The sequence below is a fragment of the Papilio machaon genome, chromosome 18 (genome assembly GCF_912999745.1).
Source record: "Papilio machaon chromosome 18, ilPapMach1.1, whole genome shotgun sequence".
Classification (NCBI taxonomy): domain Eukaryota; kingdom Metazoa; phylum Arthropoda; class Insecta; order Lepidoptera; family Papilionidae; genus Papilio; species Papilio machaon.
The window spans coordinates 1,078,088-1,095,188 of NC_060003.1; the positions used below are offsets into that span (position 1 = coordinate 1,078,088).

General features: G+C 34.1%; 3 protein-coding genes across 3 annotated transcripts; 2 read left to right on the forward strand and 1 right to left on the reverse strand.

Annotated features, from left to right (window-relative positions):
• Positions 1 to 2,259: 2,259 nt before the first annotated feature.
• Positions 2,260 to 4,326, reverse strand: LOC106707938 (general odorant-binding protein 56a). Its single transcript, XM_014499391.2, has 4 exons — positions 4,230 to 4,326; positions 3,590 to 3,700; positions 3,231 to 3,345; positions 2,260 to 2,571 (listed from the first exon to the last, which is right to left on the reverse strand). The coding sequence occupies exons 1-4, from the start codon at positions 4,272 to 4,274 to the stop codon at positions 2,441 to 2,443; spliced, it is 402 nt and encodes a 133-aa protein (XP_014354877.1). The 5' UTR covers positions 4,275 to 4,326; the 3' UTR covers positions 2,260 to 2,440.
• An 8,447-nt stretch (positions 4,327 to 12,773) lies between these two features.
• Positions 12,774 to 14,651, forward strand: LOC123720908. Its single transcript, XM_014499380.2, has 2 exons — positions 12,774 to 14,259; positions 14,576 to 14,651. The coding sequence occupies exon 1, from the start codon at positions 12,945 to 12,947 to the stop codon at positions 14,247 to 14,249; it is 1,305 nt and encodes a 434-aa protein (XP_014354866.2). The 5' UTR covers positions 12,774 to 12,944; the 3' UTR covers positions 14,250 to 14,259; positions 14,576 to 14,651.
• Positions 14,652 to 14,653: 2 nt separating this feature from the next.
• LOC106707930 (protein tipE) lies at positions 14,654 to 16,417 on the forward strand. The gene is made up of 2 exons (XM_014499381.2): positions 14,654 to 15,427; positions 16,140 to 16,417. The coding sequence occupies exons 1-2, from the start codon at positions 14,661 to 14,663 to the stop codon at positions 16,189 to 16,191; spliced, it is 819 nt and encodes a 272-aa protein (XP_014354867.2). The 5' UTR covers positions 14,654 to 14,660; the 3' UTR covers positions 16,192 to 16,417.
• The last annotated feature ends 684 nt before the right edge of the window (positions 16,418 to 17,101 follow it).

Below are 17,101 nucleotides of genomic sequence, written 5' to 3' on the forward strand. Positions count from 1 at the left end.
CAAAGCACTGATTTGCATTTTGATGATCGTAGTATAACTTGTATGACCTGCAAGATATGAGTGTACAGAACAATTGATTTGGTCGGTTAATCTGTTCGTTATATATATCTAAACTATGTATTATGTTATGAGTTATTGATAATGAATAAATAAATGTGGTCATTGTCTAAATTTTCTTATTATTCAAGCCACCATAATGAACTTCCTTAGTTTCATGGTGAATGTTTTGAAAGCAGCGCGTACTATGTTGCTACTATCATTCGAACAATAGTTGTAGGTTTTAGTTAAGGTTAATGCCACAAGGGCGGTCCGAAGTAGCTAATTAGTTTTAATTAGATGGCAAGTAGACTGGGTACCACGAACCAGTCAGTTCTTCTTCTTCTTCGTGCTCTTCATTACTGAAGGTCGTGCTAATCTTGAAGTGCCTTCGCTGATGTGTCGACGAGCTGCTTTCACACCGCTCTGTCCGTGGTTTGTCTCATGGCGGTCGGAATTTTGAGTCCCAATATTGTCTGGACTTGGTCAGACCAGCAGATTGGTGATCGTCCATTTGCTCTTTTACCCTCAACTTTCCCTACTACAACCAGTTTGTCCAGATTGTCTGGTTGCCTCCGGGCAATATGGCCAAAGTAACTGAGGAATCGCCGGTAGCATGTAGTGGATAGGCGCGTGCTATACAATTAATAGTGGCAAAGAAACAACGAAACTCAGTCAATCGTAAGATAAAGATACATTTTGAAGCTTTAAAAATTATAAGTTGTGTTGCGCCACAATTTATATGGTAGAAGACCGTAACAATGCGAACGCTGCGTTTCACCGCCCATGTGATATCACCCTTACAATACAAAGCGACTGCGATACATTTGAAACTGACTTTCAACATTTATCTATTGTTAATGCCTTATGAAAGATGAGTCGGTTTGCCTGACATCAGAGCATGTCTTTAAACTCCAGTCAAAACAAAAGAAGACCAACGAAGTAAATTTACGTTATATTTCAGCATTACATCAAATGCGGTGAGAATATATTCCTAATTTACTCTTCCTATACATATCTGAACTTAGGGAGTCTTTCTCATAAATTCTCATGTTTGTTTTGACCTACGTCCAAGTAGAGGTCACTATCACTTATTTCCAACGTGCATACTTCACCTGTGTTAAAAATAAACAAATAAATTGGTGCTTTAGTTTATTTACTTTTATGATCCGTCCTTGGACAAGTTTTTATAAGTTCATACTGGTTGATGTCAGATAAATCCGATTTTTACTGGCATTAATATAAACCTTATTTACCGTGGGTTTTTGAGAACAAAATCCTCGTTATTAACATATTGTTATTTCTGTTTTATTAAACATAAATGACAGAGACGACGATATGTTTTGTACAGAGATTTCGATCTCAGAAAAAAAACGGTGAGATATTTATGTTGATTGACATTCTGTAGATTACGTTATTAAAGTTGAGTATATTGAATTTAGTTTTGTACACAGTCACAACAACAAACAACATTATTATTGCATTATTCATCTATATCTATATCTATATATATAAAAGAAAGTCGTGTTAGTTACACTATTTATAACTCAAGATCGGTCGAACTGATTTAGATGAAAATTGATGGGGAGGTAGCTTAGAACTAGGAGACGGACATAGGAACTTTTTTTATCTTGTGTGCTTTTTTTTATTCCGCGCGGACGGATTCGCGGGTAAAAGCTAGTATGTTATATTTGATTCTAGAAAATCCACCTTGAAAACATCTTTTAGATTCTTTAACCATTTACTTAAGAATTATTTAGATGTCTTCAAGTTTTTCGTATTCGCAATGTGTACAAAGCAAAGGTATCAATCAGGTTCTAGTCAACTTTTTTTGGAATATTGGGAACTTCATAATTCTTCAGGTCCTAATTTTTAGTTAAAATTTGAATTTAAATCTGCTTAACAAAATTCCCTATTTCAATTACTATCGCAATCTGTATAAAGACGTGCTTGGTGCATTTTCTCTTCTTGCGAATTTCTGTTGTAATGTTGCGTACGACATATAGATTTTGTATCTCTGAGAGATTCTTTCCAGTAATATTATAACATGAAATATACTTTTTAAGAAAAAAACAAGCATCCTCTTCAAGTGTTAATAAACAATATGCTAGTTTCAAAATCTGGTTATGGACATTTTTGGCTAATCTGTGATAATTTTTGATTTTGAATTTGATCGTAGATTTTTATTCGTTTGTTAAGGAATTTACGTAAGAAAATAAAACGTAATTTTTATAAACAGAATTTATTGACACTGCAGATGAACGGTGGTCTACAAATGGAGAATTATTAAAGGCAAATTACAATACTGACATACGAGTAACAAAAACATCTATTGATAACATTACAATAGTTGTTTTAAGGTATTCAGATCCATGGCAGTGTTTGTTTCCAGTAGTATTTTGATTTAGATGAGGATGGAATGCTTAGGGTCTTTCTCATGGTAGCATTTGACGTAGTTCCACGCATTTTGTTGCGGAGTGCTGCCCTTGTTAGCGAGGCAGGCGTCGATCAGCTTCTCTACTGTGGGTTTGTCAGCTGTAACAAACATTTTTGCAATCATAACAAGTGAATTGGAACTCGCTCCTTTTTCATAATCATACATCTAAACATAAATGTACGTCGGTTTTTTTCAATCTCTTAATGACCTCTCTTACTTTTTAGTAAAATAAGGTAGTCAGTAACAAATCCAAAATGTCGTTACAATGTTCAGTATTGTTTCGTAGTCCTTTGCTATATCTATGCTGATAGTACTCTATGCTTATTTAATTTTATCATCGACTATTGTTTAACCAAGAACTTTGTTGTGTGCATTGGATAAAGTGATAAAAAATTCATAATTTCAATGAACAACCCAGGCATTGTTTAAAAAAAGAATACTTTTTCAATTTATTTTTTTTAAGGTTACAAGGTGGTAAACGCGTAAGCGACGTCTGAATTCGCCGAAATGGCGAATCGACCACTGCCCACAGTCATATTTTTTTGTCATGTATATCCTTTTGTTTTAAGGAACTATTGTAAAATTAGGCCTACGTGACTACGTCCACTTCACATCTTTTTTCTGCGTGCTCGTGGTATTCCACCTGTCAAGCCGGTTCAATCGTGATGTCCACCACTGTTACTTGTTTTCATTCCATGGGTTTATCTTTTCTATTAATACTTTGTTAGTTGTAGTTTCGGGTTGTTATCATATTTACCTGCGTTAGGAACCTTAGCGAGCGCGACGTCCTTCTTGAACTTTCCATCCTTGGTCATCAACTCAGACTTTACCATCAAGCAGAGAGTGTACTTCTTCAGATCTTCATTCTCATTCTGTATGCAAAATATAGGATTAATTGCATAATAATTTATGGATTAAAAATAAACGTTTAATTATAGATGACTTAACAACAGCTTTCAAACAAATGCCTTGAAACTTCAAAAATTTCCTCGGGAACTTAATTATTCTACATTTCTCCAGCGGAGTTTTCTATTATTCTTCTGCAGCTTTTTTTATCAAGTTCTATTTAAGTAAATCATCTTATTCGGGGCGAGTATATTAAAATTTTAAACTCACGGTAAAGTCTCCGGTCTTGAGTTTATCGACCTGCTCCTCAACAGCCTTGGACTCCGCGAGGCACTCGCTCCTGTGCTTCTTTAGCTTTTCCTTCTGTTCATCTGTCAGCGCCTGGAATACATTTATATTAGAAACATTTTTTGGAATATATCTTGTTTAATATAGTTACATCTGCACCAAATTTACTTTTGTTGTCTGGCAACTTTTTGGTAAATCAGTCTGTATTGTATTTTATTTAGATATTAAAATATATTACGTAATTATTTTATTACAATTATGATGAAACAATACTCTTCTAAAATGGAAATAAGTAAGTACGAACGAATTGTGATATAGTAAATAATGCTAACCGGTTATCGCAAGTACATAATACGTATTAAGCTTAAATAAGTAGGTAACAAATAAAAATATATTGCATTGACACAAAAACTGGTTATCAACACCTAAATAAAAAATGTTATTTATTTTTTGTTGTTAAGGTTTAAGATCTTGTAACACAAGTTATTTTTGGGAATACAGATGCCAATTCCAATATTCCATAGAAATTCCAATATTTGGGATTGAATTAAAAAAATCTACGATTGCACCGAAACAAAAAACGATTTTTGAATATAGAACGCTGGTTATAAAAACATCGAACCTGCACGGCGACGAGGCAAATGGCGAATACGACGAAGTACTTCATGTTGCGCAGGTGACAGGTGTACTACTGCCGATTGTGTGCCGCTGCGCTTTATATACGGGGTGGAATGGACCTGGGACTGCGTCCGCGCAGACAAGGGATCCGTGCGAGGACAGGGGTCGTCCACATTTTCTGACATGGTCATATCAGTTCTTATTAACAAGATTTTCGGGTTTTAGACACCATTACAAATATAATACTAAGTTTTACGAACAGATTTATTTGTGATACATTTGATCTTAACAAGTATATGAAACTATAACTAAATAAATAAATGAAAATAACACTTAAATACATATTACAAAGTGGAAATAAACATGTTTCCCCATCTCTGATATAGACATTGTTCATACAATTCAGATACTTTATCAAGAACAATAGACAAAACACAATCGTGACAATTAAATTGTTAACTTAACAAGCTAATTATCATAGTTTATTTTAATTACATTACTTTGATGTCAATTATTTTGTTAATAACCTGAGTGATATCCGGGAATATTATTCATTCATGTTTTTATGTCCAACCTTTTTAGAAGGGTAATTTTTGTTGAAATAAACATTCTGCCAGTATGGTTGCCAGTATGCCACATCTTATGTGGCATACTGGCAACCAGGACCTTTGTCTTTTTCTGTTAGAAAAATATAGTTGAAAAATAGTAAGATAATGACGCGGAAAGTTAACGAGATGTAGGAGTGAATAAAATTTGATCGATATAATTATTTTTAATATGTTTGTAGTGTAAGAATAAGGATTTAACAACGGAATAAAAAGCATTATTGGCTGCTGTACTGCTGTTTTCAATTTATACAATTTTATCTAAGGTTGTTGTTATTACATGTATATATTTAATTTATTCCATTGTGACCGTTTGTGTTTTAAATTGTGTTACCGATTTTATCGACGTAAGTATGATTTGTAAATCATTCATTAATTTTTATTTACTCAACTTTTTTTACAAATTGTTGTAAGGTCGTATAGAATTTTGCACACGTTTTTCGAAATGTTGCGTAGCCCTGTACCGCCGGGCGTGGGTTTCTCTGGAACTATCCAGGCAAAGCATGTGACCCTTCTTTGTTGCATTGCGAACAATACGACATACACTGGATGCTTTTTTATATTCATTTTTATGTCTTTAATATGGAAACCTTACAGTTTAATGTTTATGATAAGATCGTGGGTTCGAGAATCTGCGTCTTGTCCATTCGGATATTTTGATAAATATATTTTTTTATTTTACAAAAATTAAAAGTCTACCTTCCAAATGTATTTTTCCTTTATATTATGCTTAATTTTTATTTTAATTAAGGTTCTATATTTATATCTTTAATTAAAAGAAGCTCTTTCGCTTAGTAAATGTTACATTTGTGCTTGTCACATATAAAACAGTGCAAATACTATGACGTAATACTTTTTATAAAACAAAAAACAAAGGATAGAGGTATTTTATTCAATCCACGAGCTTAGATCGATAAGCTTATAATGTTTTTTTTTTTAATTACAAGCAAATAAGAGAACAAAAAATGTAGCCATCTTGTTTTATCTGTGCGGGTTATTTGGAATGTTGCTAAGCGCGTCCTTTTTTTATTTTATCGTAATATAGGTACATAAGAAACAAACGACGAAATATTTTTTTATTGTTTCTTTAATCCATTTCTTATTATTATTTTAATTTGTGAAATGTATCAAATTAAATAAGCTTTTGACGTTTATTAATTTAAAACTTGTAATTAGCATAACTTCGAACTGTCACGTTATTTAAAATAAATTTAATTTTACGTTACATTTTAATTATTTTTAATTTTAAATTAGAAAGTTTTTATTTTATAATTTTAAGAATTAAAAGATTGGAAATCCATAAGAATGTTTGTATGTAAGTCTATAGTATCTGCTTACCCCCCTACAATATGCACATGTAAACATGCCAATTAAAATAATATCTGCTATCGTTTATTATAATAAAAAAAAATCAAAAGCAATCAAGTACCATGTCTCGTGAAGCAAAAAAAAAAAAAACTTAAAAAACCAGTTCTTTTTATTAAGCAGTAGAGACAACAATTTTTTTTATTTTTATTTTATACAAATATATGTTTAGCTAAAATCATTTACCAATCGTTCAATGTCTGACGGCAATAAATTATTGTCGTAATTTACTCCGCTGGCGCAGCAACCAAGAGTGGGTATTGGCCGAAACAAGAGATCGCCAACACCGCTTGTCTTACGCCAGTCGATATAGGAGGTTGCAGGTCCATCTCTACGTCGTCTCTCCAGCTGTATCTGGGTTTGCCAGTCGGGATTTCGAGATAAGCTGCTTCGACGCTTCGAACTTTCCTTACCAGATAGCTCAGCCAGCTGTGGGCTATATCTTCTCCCAAGATGTTCGATCTTGAGGTTTAATAAGAGATAATAAAAGATCACAATAGAATACGTTCACTCATTCCTATATTTGTCATCATAGCAGTCGTGCTATAAATTTAAATTTTCATTACAACATTAGTCTGAGCTTTCCCAATGCTACCACCATTAGAAAATTGAGTAAGTAGCTCATTTCATCCAGAACTATACAACCGTCCCAAAATTAAATTGTTACAAAGATGAATGCATCGAAACTTTATAATATTAATATGAGGTTATTAAAATTGTAGTGCTTTGTGATAGTCGAGCTGTCTCCCAATATCCCGCTAAAATTATGTTGTTCACAGCTACCTGCGCGAAGTTAATATCCGACAAGATATTTGAAAACATTTATAAAACATAAGAAATATAGATGGATGGTCGCCCTCCATCATTCATTTATAAGGAATTATTAAAATATAACAAATATAGAAAATATAAAATATATAACTAAGAAATACCTTATTTGAAAAAGTGTAGTAATGTGAAGGTAGTTGCACAAAATTGAAAAATAGTAAATATGTTGGAGGAGACCTTTGCCGATAGGCAAACAGATAGCTGAAAATAATTTTATTAAACTTTGTGACTATAACATTTTCTTTGTAAGCTAATCTGAATAAAAGGCTATTTTATTTTATTTATTTATAAGAAATATAGATAAATATCATATCATAAAACCAACCTGTGTAAATGTTTGTTAACGCCAAAAAAACCACTCGCATTGAGTCCGAAATTGGGCCTAACTGATAAATTGCAAGCGAGCAATTCACTAACAAGGTAACACAATAAACGTTCTGTCATCTGTCGTTGCCCCTGATTTATTGTTGTCCATTGACCCTTGCGTAGGAAATTTTCGAACTTATTTTTGATACGTTTGACCTTGTGATAGGATAATTTATTAAGGCTGAGCTCCTAACCGGTTAACCAATTAATATATATGTAATCAGTGTAGCGTAAAAAATCTCCCAACTGATTTTGGAGCAGTTTCTCTGATGTTTACTAATATACTCGTACTAAACTAATAATTTATAAAAAATGTTTACTACTAATCTATATATATTAAAGAAAGTCGTGTTAGTTACACTATTTATAACTCAAGAACGGCTGAATTGATTTGACTGAAAATTGGTGGGCAGGTAGCTTAGAACCAGGTAACGGACATAGGATAATTTTTATCCCGTTTTCTATTTTTTATTCCGCGCGGACGGAGTCGCGGGTAAAAGCTAGTAATTTATAAAAATGTAAAATCAAATCACGGGTTTAAATATTTTATCCTCTCATCTTTGCCTCATAGAAAAGGAAGGACTACAACTGGCTTCCAACACTCACAATCATCAGCCGAAATACTGAATTACTTCAATGCTACGTATATCTTCTGTGTGGTCATGGTACGCCATTCGTGTAGGACCTGATACTGTTGCTATCTAAACTCTGGTAAAATAGATGATCAACATAACTGTCTTTAAAAGTTTTGAATGCTTTGCGAGATATTATTAATAAAGTAGAGAGTGGATAAGTTGTTAGATAAGACATTCAAGAAGAAGTCAGAAGATACCTATTTTGTTACTTTCATCATTTGCGTATGAGATGAAAAGTCAGAATAAATTCAAAAAACATATTGATATATAATATTAATATATTGAATGTAATTAAACCAAACACAATGAAATTGTTTATATGATATTCTGGTGACATTAAATGGTGAACCAGTTTACTTCTAGAAGCATACATTTGAATTACAATCAATAGCATCCCATCGCGCCGGTTCAATCGGGATTACTATAATTATCTAATTTAACTGTCCGCTTGTTCGCAACAAGGTTAACTAACAATTTACTACTTGTTCTTAATAAAAGGACACGGTTTGTGTCCTTTCTGTGTCATAGCATGAGTAAGTTTTCAATAATTACATCTAAGAAGTCGAAGTAGTCATTCCCTGGGACAGGGCAAACTTTCTCTGGGACCCAGGAATACCCTACCAACATTTCATCAATATTTGTTTAGTGGGATCATTTAGAAAAGCATAGAGGACTTAAGTACATTTATTTACGTAATAAAACGTAGATTGATCACCACCAGCTCACTATACGTCCCTATAGAGGGCTAAGTTAGGAGTGACTAGGCCATAGTCAACAACGCTGGCCCAGTGCGGCTTGGTTGACTTTACACATATCTTTGAATTTCCTCGCAGATATATATAAGTATAAGTTGCATCACGATGTTTTTATTCACCGTAATTAAATCGAATAAATGTACATATGTAAATCGAAAATCGTAAAACACACGTACCTACATAGCAGGATTAGAACCTGCAGATTACAAATGAATTGCTTAACCCCTGAGCCACTGACGCTACAAATATATACATATAGATAAATTGAACATCCCATAAAAAACTGCAATAAGAAACATTCATTTAGTAAGTTTAAAATTATTACACAGTATTCCTTTTATAGAGGTGAAAAGATGCACTTTAAAGGACAAGCTTTCGTTTAACGTCTGTCGTAAACATGTGAAAAAAACAATAATTGATCGGCCACTTAATAAGTGAAATCTGTGGAAATATTTTTATTATTTTATAACCACCATCATTGTTTAATGCTTGTTTGTTGATAACAATGTTTTTGTATGTTATTTTACCAGTGGAATCAGTTTCGGTTTGACTCTTTGGATGAATTGTCTCAACACTGATGTAATCATCTTGTTTGCTTGACAGCATTTATAAAAAAAATTATACGTTTTCTTTATAGAATGTTTAAGATCAATGGGTTGATATAATATTATTCATTAATCTCAATTGGTATAGTATATTTCAAATAAGCGCGACTTTGATCTGTTAAAATTCGTTAGAATAGTATTAATTTCAAGAAATTTTAAATGGCGACAGGTCACCGGTGTGACTTGTGATCCAAGAATGCCACCCAAGCTTAAGGGACAGATCTACAAGTCAATCGTAAGACCTGTCTTATTGTACGGATCTGAATGTTGGGCCACCAAGATTTCGGATGAAAGAAGATTGCATGTAGCTGAGATGCGTATGCTAAGATGGATGTGTGGTGTGACAAGAAGAGATAAAGTTAAGAATGTGCATATCAGAGGAAGTTTGAAAGTAGCGCCAGTTATCGAGAAATTGAGGAGCAGAAGGTTAGCGTGGTTTGGACATGTTATGCGGAGGGATGATAATCATATAAACAAAAAAGTAATGAGATTGAATGTGGATGGCTATAAAGGTAGAGGAAGACCAAAGAAAGTATGGATGGATTGTGTGAAAGAGGATATGCGTAAGAAGGGGGTAAATTCAGATATGACGGCTGATAGAGATGTATGGAGGAGTAGTACATACTGTGCCGACCCTACATAGGGATAAGGGCAGGTTGATGATGATGAGTATTAATTTCAAGAGAATTGCATACAAAATGACAACTACATTATTTTTCAAACTTGTCGTTGGTGTCAGACGAAACATAAATATAAATATCGTCATCCATGTCGTTATTTTTGACAAAACAAAGATAATAATAACTTGTTTTAAACTGGAATCTTGGTCTCAGAAACCCACGGTCGGAAGTTCAGATTGATATGATAAGTATGACGTCACAATATGTTGAGGATTAATAAGAATTTTAATTTAAAACGATATTTACTTTCGGAATATTTTGCAGCTACATCTTTTGTCTGTACGGTGTGTTAAAATAGCAAAGTAACACTAATAATCCACAGATTTATAGATGGCGCTGATCCTTAAAGTTGCAAAAATCGTTAGTAGTGTGTTCAACACTTTATTGAAAATGTGATGGTGCCCTTTAAAAATAGATGGCGCTTACTTCAAGTTATATCATAAAATTAACATTTTGTGGAAAGTTTAATATACAGTCAAACCGGGATAAGCGAGAAACCTCTATAGGCGAGAGTCCTTGTCCATTCCCGACGAAGGACCTCCTTAAGCGAAAAACTCGAGTTTGAATGTTGTAAGCGAGAGATATCTCTTGGTACCTTAGTCTCTCGCTTATGAAGGTGAAACTGTATATAATCCCAGAACCCAGTATATATAAAAGCTCAACATTAATCACTTATTCACCTTTACAATATAGTTTACAACAATAACAACGATTAGTGAATTAATTTTAATTTAATTTCAAAAAATTGTATGTGATTTTTTTCTATTCTGTAAAATTTATCAAATTTTTCATCTTCATAATTCTATTAGTTAATTTATTTTTACATAAAAATATTAAACATACTACTTATTTAATAATTTAAATAAAATATTGATGAAAAATAAGTTATTCTGGATGCATCTTCAACTTAGAATATAAAGAAAAAGTTTTTGGCAAACCTTAACGCATGCGCTGTTGTGTAAAATCACTCTAATGTAAACACCAATGCAGTATCAAAAACATTTAAACACTGGACAAGTGGAAAAATTATGGAATAACGAAGAATATTACAAAAATGTGTTACTGAATTTGAAAAATGCTTTTATCCGAAACAAATAAAGGTACGATATTTTGTGTAATTTAAATTTTAAAAATGCATGATAAATTGACATTGAATTTTATGTAAAAAACATTTTTCTTACATCTTTTATTACATTTTTTTATATAAAGAAATTGATTGATGTCATCTTGACTGGAATCTTACTTTGCAAGCACTCACGCTTTTATAAAAGAAGCGTAAGTAGAGATCGCAAATTTTTATGTAGAATTTCCAATATCATATTTATGTCTAGTTACATTTTTCAATACATTATATACAGATTTATTATAATTATATTTAGGATATAAATCCTTTAATAGCTTTTTTTTATCGTGAAAAAAAATTTTACCCTCAGGTCCATCAATCTTACTAATACTATAAATGCGAATCTTTAGATGTATGGATGAATATTTATTTGAAGGTATCTCCGGAACGGCTCAATTTATTTTTAAATTTTAAATTCCGCGCAGAGGGAGTCACAGGCGACAGCTAGTCTTATATAATTTTTAAATAAGCTTAGGTGTTTATTTATTACATACTAGCTGTCGCCCGCGACTCCGTCCGCGCGCAGTTAAATAAAAAAAAAAAAAAAAAATAGATGTTGGCCGATTCTCAGACCTACTGAATATGCTCACAAAATTTCATGAGAATCGGTCAAGCCGTTTCGGAGGAGTACGGTGACGAAAACTGTGACACGAGAATTTTATATATTTGATTAATTTTCAAATAAGTGATTTGGCTAATTTAAAGGTTGAATAAGTAAAAACTTAAAAATCTATTGGAAATATTTTTATATGAAATAAAAAATATAGACTTTTGTATTTTTGACTACATGTTTTGTGTTTTCTAATTCAAGTAAATAATTAATGAGTTGAGAATAATTAACGACATAAAATGATCTCCGACAGCAGCATATGAATATTATAAGGGTTATAAAATTTGACGCAACGATTTAATTTTAGAAGTATAGTGTGAGGGTAACGTTATACGAACGAACCTTGAAGTCACTTCCAAGCAGGCACGGAGCGCACTGCGCAGTCGCAAACATAAGCTAACTTCATTGCTGTACCAAGCAAAACATATACGAGAGTCGCAAAACAGAGTTGATATAAAAAATAAAGTGAAATATCAAAAATTTATTATAAATTAAATGCTATACTTATATTGAGAAGTAAAAGACGTGATACGATATTGTTTAGTGCAATTAAAATTGACCTAATATTTGCAGATTTACGAGGTAAGTGTATAAACTTTGTTTCAATACATTAAATGGTCAAATATTTTTGCTTATAAATCTACGACAATTGTAAATCTTCATTTGTTAGTCATTTTTGTATTTTGAGTCATTTTTAGTGACTTGTTTGGAATTTAGAAATAAGTAAACTCGAGTTACACGCTAACTAGTATTTCCTGATTAAACTTCATTGTGCGCGGAAAGTTACCTGACTTGTGTTAGCTGAGCTAAAATCCTCTAATTCATTTTATTGTCTCTGCATCTCCTCATCTAAATTTGTGTAATTAATGTGGACAATCTAAAATCATAAAAATTTAAAATTTAAACAATGAAATTAATAATAATATGTCATTAACTTAATTAAGAATGCAATGATCATTGATTAGGGAATAAAAAAATCAATAAATTATTACTGGCATCATCTGACCGGCCGTTGACATCAATTAGAAAAATATAGCTCAAGCAGGGCTGCCTGCACTGCGCCCAATCGATCGGGCGACCGCGCACGCGTGCTGCCGGCAACCCTACGTCAGTGGTGCGAAGGCGCGGGGACGCGAAACACACCGCCATGCCTAAGCAGACCCCCGTTGAGGACCTCATCATCCCGCCGCAAGATCAGAAAATATGCGGAACGATCTGTGTTTGTCAAATGACAGCGGTTCTGAGTGCAGTTGCTATCGTCTACCTGACAGTCGCCATATACATGCCGTATACCCGAGCTATCGCTTCAGGAATCGATCCAACACCAATCATGTGTACCACTACCCGTGCTGTTAACAAAGAGAACTGCGATTGGGGCTCGTGTGGTGAATGGTGCCTCAGCAAAACCTCCGGAGCTTGCATTCAAATCTATGTCAACGTCAGAAAGAATGGCTCCTCATTATTATTGGCCGAATGTGGTAGTGCCGCTAACAAAACATGCTATGGAATCGACCAAGAAAACGCCAAGAAATATCACTGCATCCGTGATGAATGCCGAAACCTGACAGGAACATTCAATTGTACCGAAGGAAAATGTATCAATATAACGGACGCTTTCGAATGTGCTTTCAGAGAAACGGACCCACCGTTAAAATGTTCCGGAAGACGTGGCAAAATAACATGCATAGACGTGCACGGTTTATTTTCATGTAATCGAGGAACTTGTAGAAAAATTAGAACACCATATAATTGCGACCGACGATGCGTCGATATTCCAACTCGTAACAAGAATGTCATTGTGCTTAGTGGGGACAGAGTATTTTTAGCTAGGTGTGCGAAATTAGCCCAAGAAGACGGTGGTAATATAGTCTGGACAGATTCTGGGGAGGAGGTTCTAATGCTATCATGTCATGCAGTCCATAATGGCACATCAGGAGTTGTCGCTGTAGATTGTATAAACGCAGCCTTACTACCTCGTGCCGATATCGCAGATTTGACCAATTTCACGTATCTGCAATACCTCTACACAATGAGAGCTACTCCGAACCGTCTCATAGCTCCGTCAGAAGTGGAACTGACATTAGCCAATGACAGTCGACTCATGATTAATTTAGAGGGTTGTGTGAATACGCTCGCTGATGAATGCAAAGAGTTTTTGAAAGATTATGGTCGTGATGGTACTGATCATAATGCGAAGGCCAGATTCCCTTGCTTTTACACAGAGAATAATCCGGATACAGTTGTAGCTAGATTCGATTTGGATGCTACGTTCCGTCAGTTCTTAGTAGCTTTAGTTTTACCTACTGTATTGGTAGTTGTTTCGTGTATAACTTTACTGTTGTGTCAGAAGACTGTAGAAGTCGGTGACGATGCCAAGATGAGATTCAAAGGTTGTGCCAGTGGTCAAGCTGAAATGCAAATGCATCCGAACGATCCTGTATCACCCCTCTGAGATCAGTCACGTGAGCTTCTTTGTTTAAATATTATGAGATACGAGTACAAATAAATCAGTTATTACAGTAGGGCTGTGCGTCATTAAGAAATTTACATAATCGGGGTACACCTACATGAAAGCTGTTCCGTGCTGACCTTGACATATTTTTTCGTGGCTAAAGTAGTTATTCGGTCGTTTATGTAGAAATAATATTTGCCGGGTTATAACAGATCTATCTATCACAGATTTTACAACTTTTGCATATTTAACATCAAAGATTAATTAATAAGCTGATAGCTAATGTAACTTTCAATTTCTAACATATTTATTTTTCTTTTTTTCAGGCGTACCCCTCCTTTGTGAGGGTCCGGCTAGTTCATTAAGAGACGACTAAGTGCTTTCAATGCTTTAACTGCCTTAACCTTCCTCATGTCGACGTTGAGTAGATCAAGAGCCAGCCTCTCGCCAGCGGCGTCGGAACGGTCTACTTTACCTATGGGAGAATCTGCGGGACCAGGGAGTCCAGCTTTTAAGCCACTGGAGCCGACAAGGGAGCAGTTATTAAATCACTTTTTCGAAAGATTTAAATTTTACACTTCACTCTGCCTCGGCACGTCAGCTATACTCGCCGTATTTGCTTTCCTCTTTCTGATCCCGTTCGTGGTGGAACCGGCTATACAGACGATTCTCGCTGAGTTCGTACCAGAAGCGGGAATCTGTTCAGTTTCCGAGCATGTTCATGCGGAGACATTAACGAACTGTACATGGGCATCGTGCAGAGAAGGTTGCACCACAGCGCACACGAAATGTCATAAGATACGAGTAAATCTCGCAAGGAAACCTTTTGTGGAAGGAGCACCGGTACCAACAGAATGGGACGAGACAGACCTGCGATTTCTGATAAATCCCGAAGGCTGTGGATATCCACCGAGAGTGAATTGCTCGGTGTTCGCAAACGATTACGCTGGACCTCGAGCACCAAAAATATTCCCATGTTATTATAGCCTGACGCGACCAGATTTGGTCGTCGCAAGGTACTCGTGGGAGTCGACGGTGAGAGGTTTGATCCTCGCATTGGTGCTTCCAACCACTGTCTTCGTATTCAGTCTAAGTGTGCTCGCCTACTGGCACTGTCGGTGCTGCAATAAAGCTTGCAATAGGCGGGTGCACGCCGAGTCATTCACGAGCAAAGAGGAGTAAGTATTTTATGTCAATATTTAATTTCGGATTCTTTTTTATTTTATTATCTAAAATTTAATTTTTTGCTACTATTGTAGATACTTAAGCAATTTAATTGAAAATTGTACAATTTTTCATTGATTTGGCTATGAGGTTATTAAGTAAGTACCATAAAATTGCAGGGTCTATAGGCAATTGAAGTTTTCCGGTGGACATTCCTAATAAATGGTGTACTTGTAATGTGTATGTAATCTTTGCAAGTACGTTAAATGCTTCATATGCACCTGCACAATGCAGAGTGGTCTTTTGGTTTTAGTATATTGCACTTGAATACATAGATAATAAATAGACTATCTGTGGACTTTTTACAAAGAATTCTTTCTAAGTTTGTGAATATTGTTGAAAGAATGTGAACAATAGAGCTCAAGGTTTTAGAGAGAGGCTTTCATTATTTCTAACTAGTGCAGTTGAATTTTTCAGAAATGTCGTTTCGTTTGTTATACTAGAGTTAGATAGGAACACATTATGAATTAGTAATACGACGTCTGCTACTTTCGAGGTGTAGGTAACACTACAACACATTTATCGTTAACCATTTTTAAAATCTATTATACGAATAAAAAATAAATCCTATTTACTGTAAGTGTTAAAAAAATATAGTATCCCTTGGCTATTCATGTTCCTGCAACTATTTTTCAAGTTCTAACATTATTTATTATATCATTTCAGTAGCAAGCTCCTTTGCGAGTTGGATGAAGATCCGAGTGATGACGTCTTCTGACGCCGAGCGACTGTTGCCAGGCGACGCGCCTCCCCACGCTCTGAGGGCTACACACAGCTATGAACCGCTGCGTTATGTAGCAGCCGCTTGGCACAGCTACCTCGTAGCTGCGATAACACCACGACCACGAATCTTTTCTGCTAATGCATATTATTAAGCTTTAAAAATTAAAAATTGATTAAATAAACGCCTTATTCTTGTCAGAATCTAGTCTTTTAAAGTAATATTTAATTTTAACGAAATATCTTAAGACAATATTGATATATAAATTTCAAATTTAGATGAAAGGAATATTTATTTTTAATTAAAACAAAAGGCAGTTTAACATTCAAGCAAAAAGGCTTTGCTTTATAAAATTGAAAAAATATAAAAAAGTCGAATATCGTCTCTTAATTCTAAACTCGGACTAGGCCGGATAGTTTTAAGGTTGTATATCTACTAAATTATGTTAGCTAAGACAATATTTGTGTACAAATTTCACTTGTGCTGATATAATTCTAGTTATATTTTAGCATTTTAATTGATGGAATAATGTCAAATAGTTGTATTTTTAGAAATTATTTCAATTTATCTTTGCTGTTTCATTCATTCACACTAGTTAAGTCCAAAAAATTTAAACGTTTAACAAAAAACATGGAACTATCTGTTGTATTTAGTAATACTAATTTTAACAGGTTCGGGTAAAATATTTTGCAGTAAATCCATACAACTAATAAGTACCAGTAGAATTAAATTAAGGCAAAGATGTGTGATTTAAAAAAAAGACGTCAGGAAGCAAATAAGAAAATTGTGAATTTGATAATAATTGCTTTGGCCTTTTTATATAATACGCAAAAAAAGTAATTAAGTATCTTTGAATACGTATTATTTGTTATTTAAGATTTCATTACCATTATCTTTTCAATTTGAG

What these genes read in the sequence shown, in the direction of transcription:
- LOC106707938 (XM_014499391.2), bottom strand. Translation starts at nt 4,274, where the DNA reads ATGAAGTACTTCGTCGTATTCGCCATTTGCCTCGTCGCCGTGCAG. An exon ending in TCAAGACCGGAGACTTTACC is followed by an intron (nt 3,346 to 3,589) that starts GTGAGTTTAAAA and finishes TTTTGCATACAG; the next exon opens with AATGAGAATGAAGATCTGAA. An exon ending in CGCTAAGGTTCCTAACGCAG is followed by an intron (nt 2,572 to 3,230) that starts GTAAATATGATA and finishes TGTTTGTTACAG; the next exon opens with CTGACAAACCCACAGTAGAG.
- LOC123720908 (XM_014499380.2), top strand. Translation starts at nt 12,945, where the DNA reads ATGCCTAAGCAGACCCCCGTTGAGGACCTCATCATCCCGCCGCAAGAT.
- LOC106707930 (XM_014499381.2), top strand. Translation starts at nt 14,661, where the DNA reads ATGTCGACGTTGAGTAGATCAAGAGCCAGCCTCTCGCCAGCGGCGTCG. An exon ending in TCATTCACGAGCAAAGAGGA is followed by an intron (nt 15,428 to 16,139) that starts GTAAGTATTTTA and finishes ATATCATTTCAG; the next exon opens with TAGCAAGCTCCTTTGCGAGT.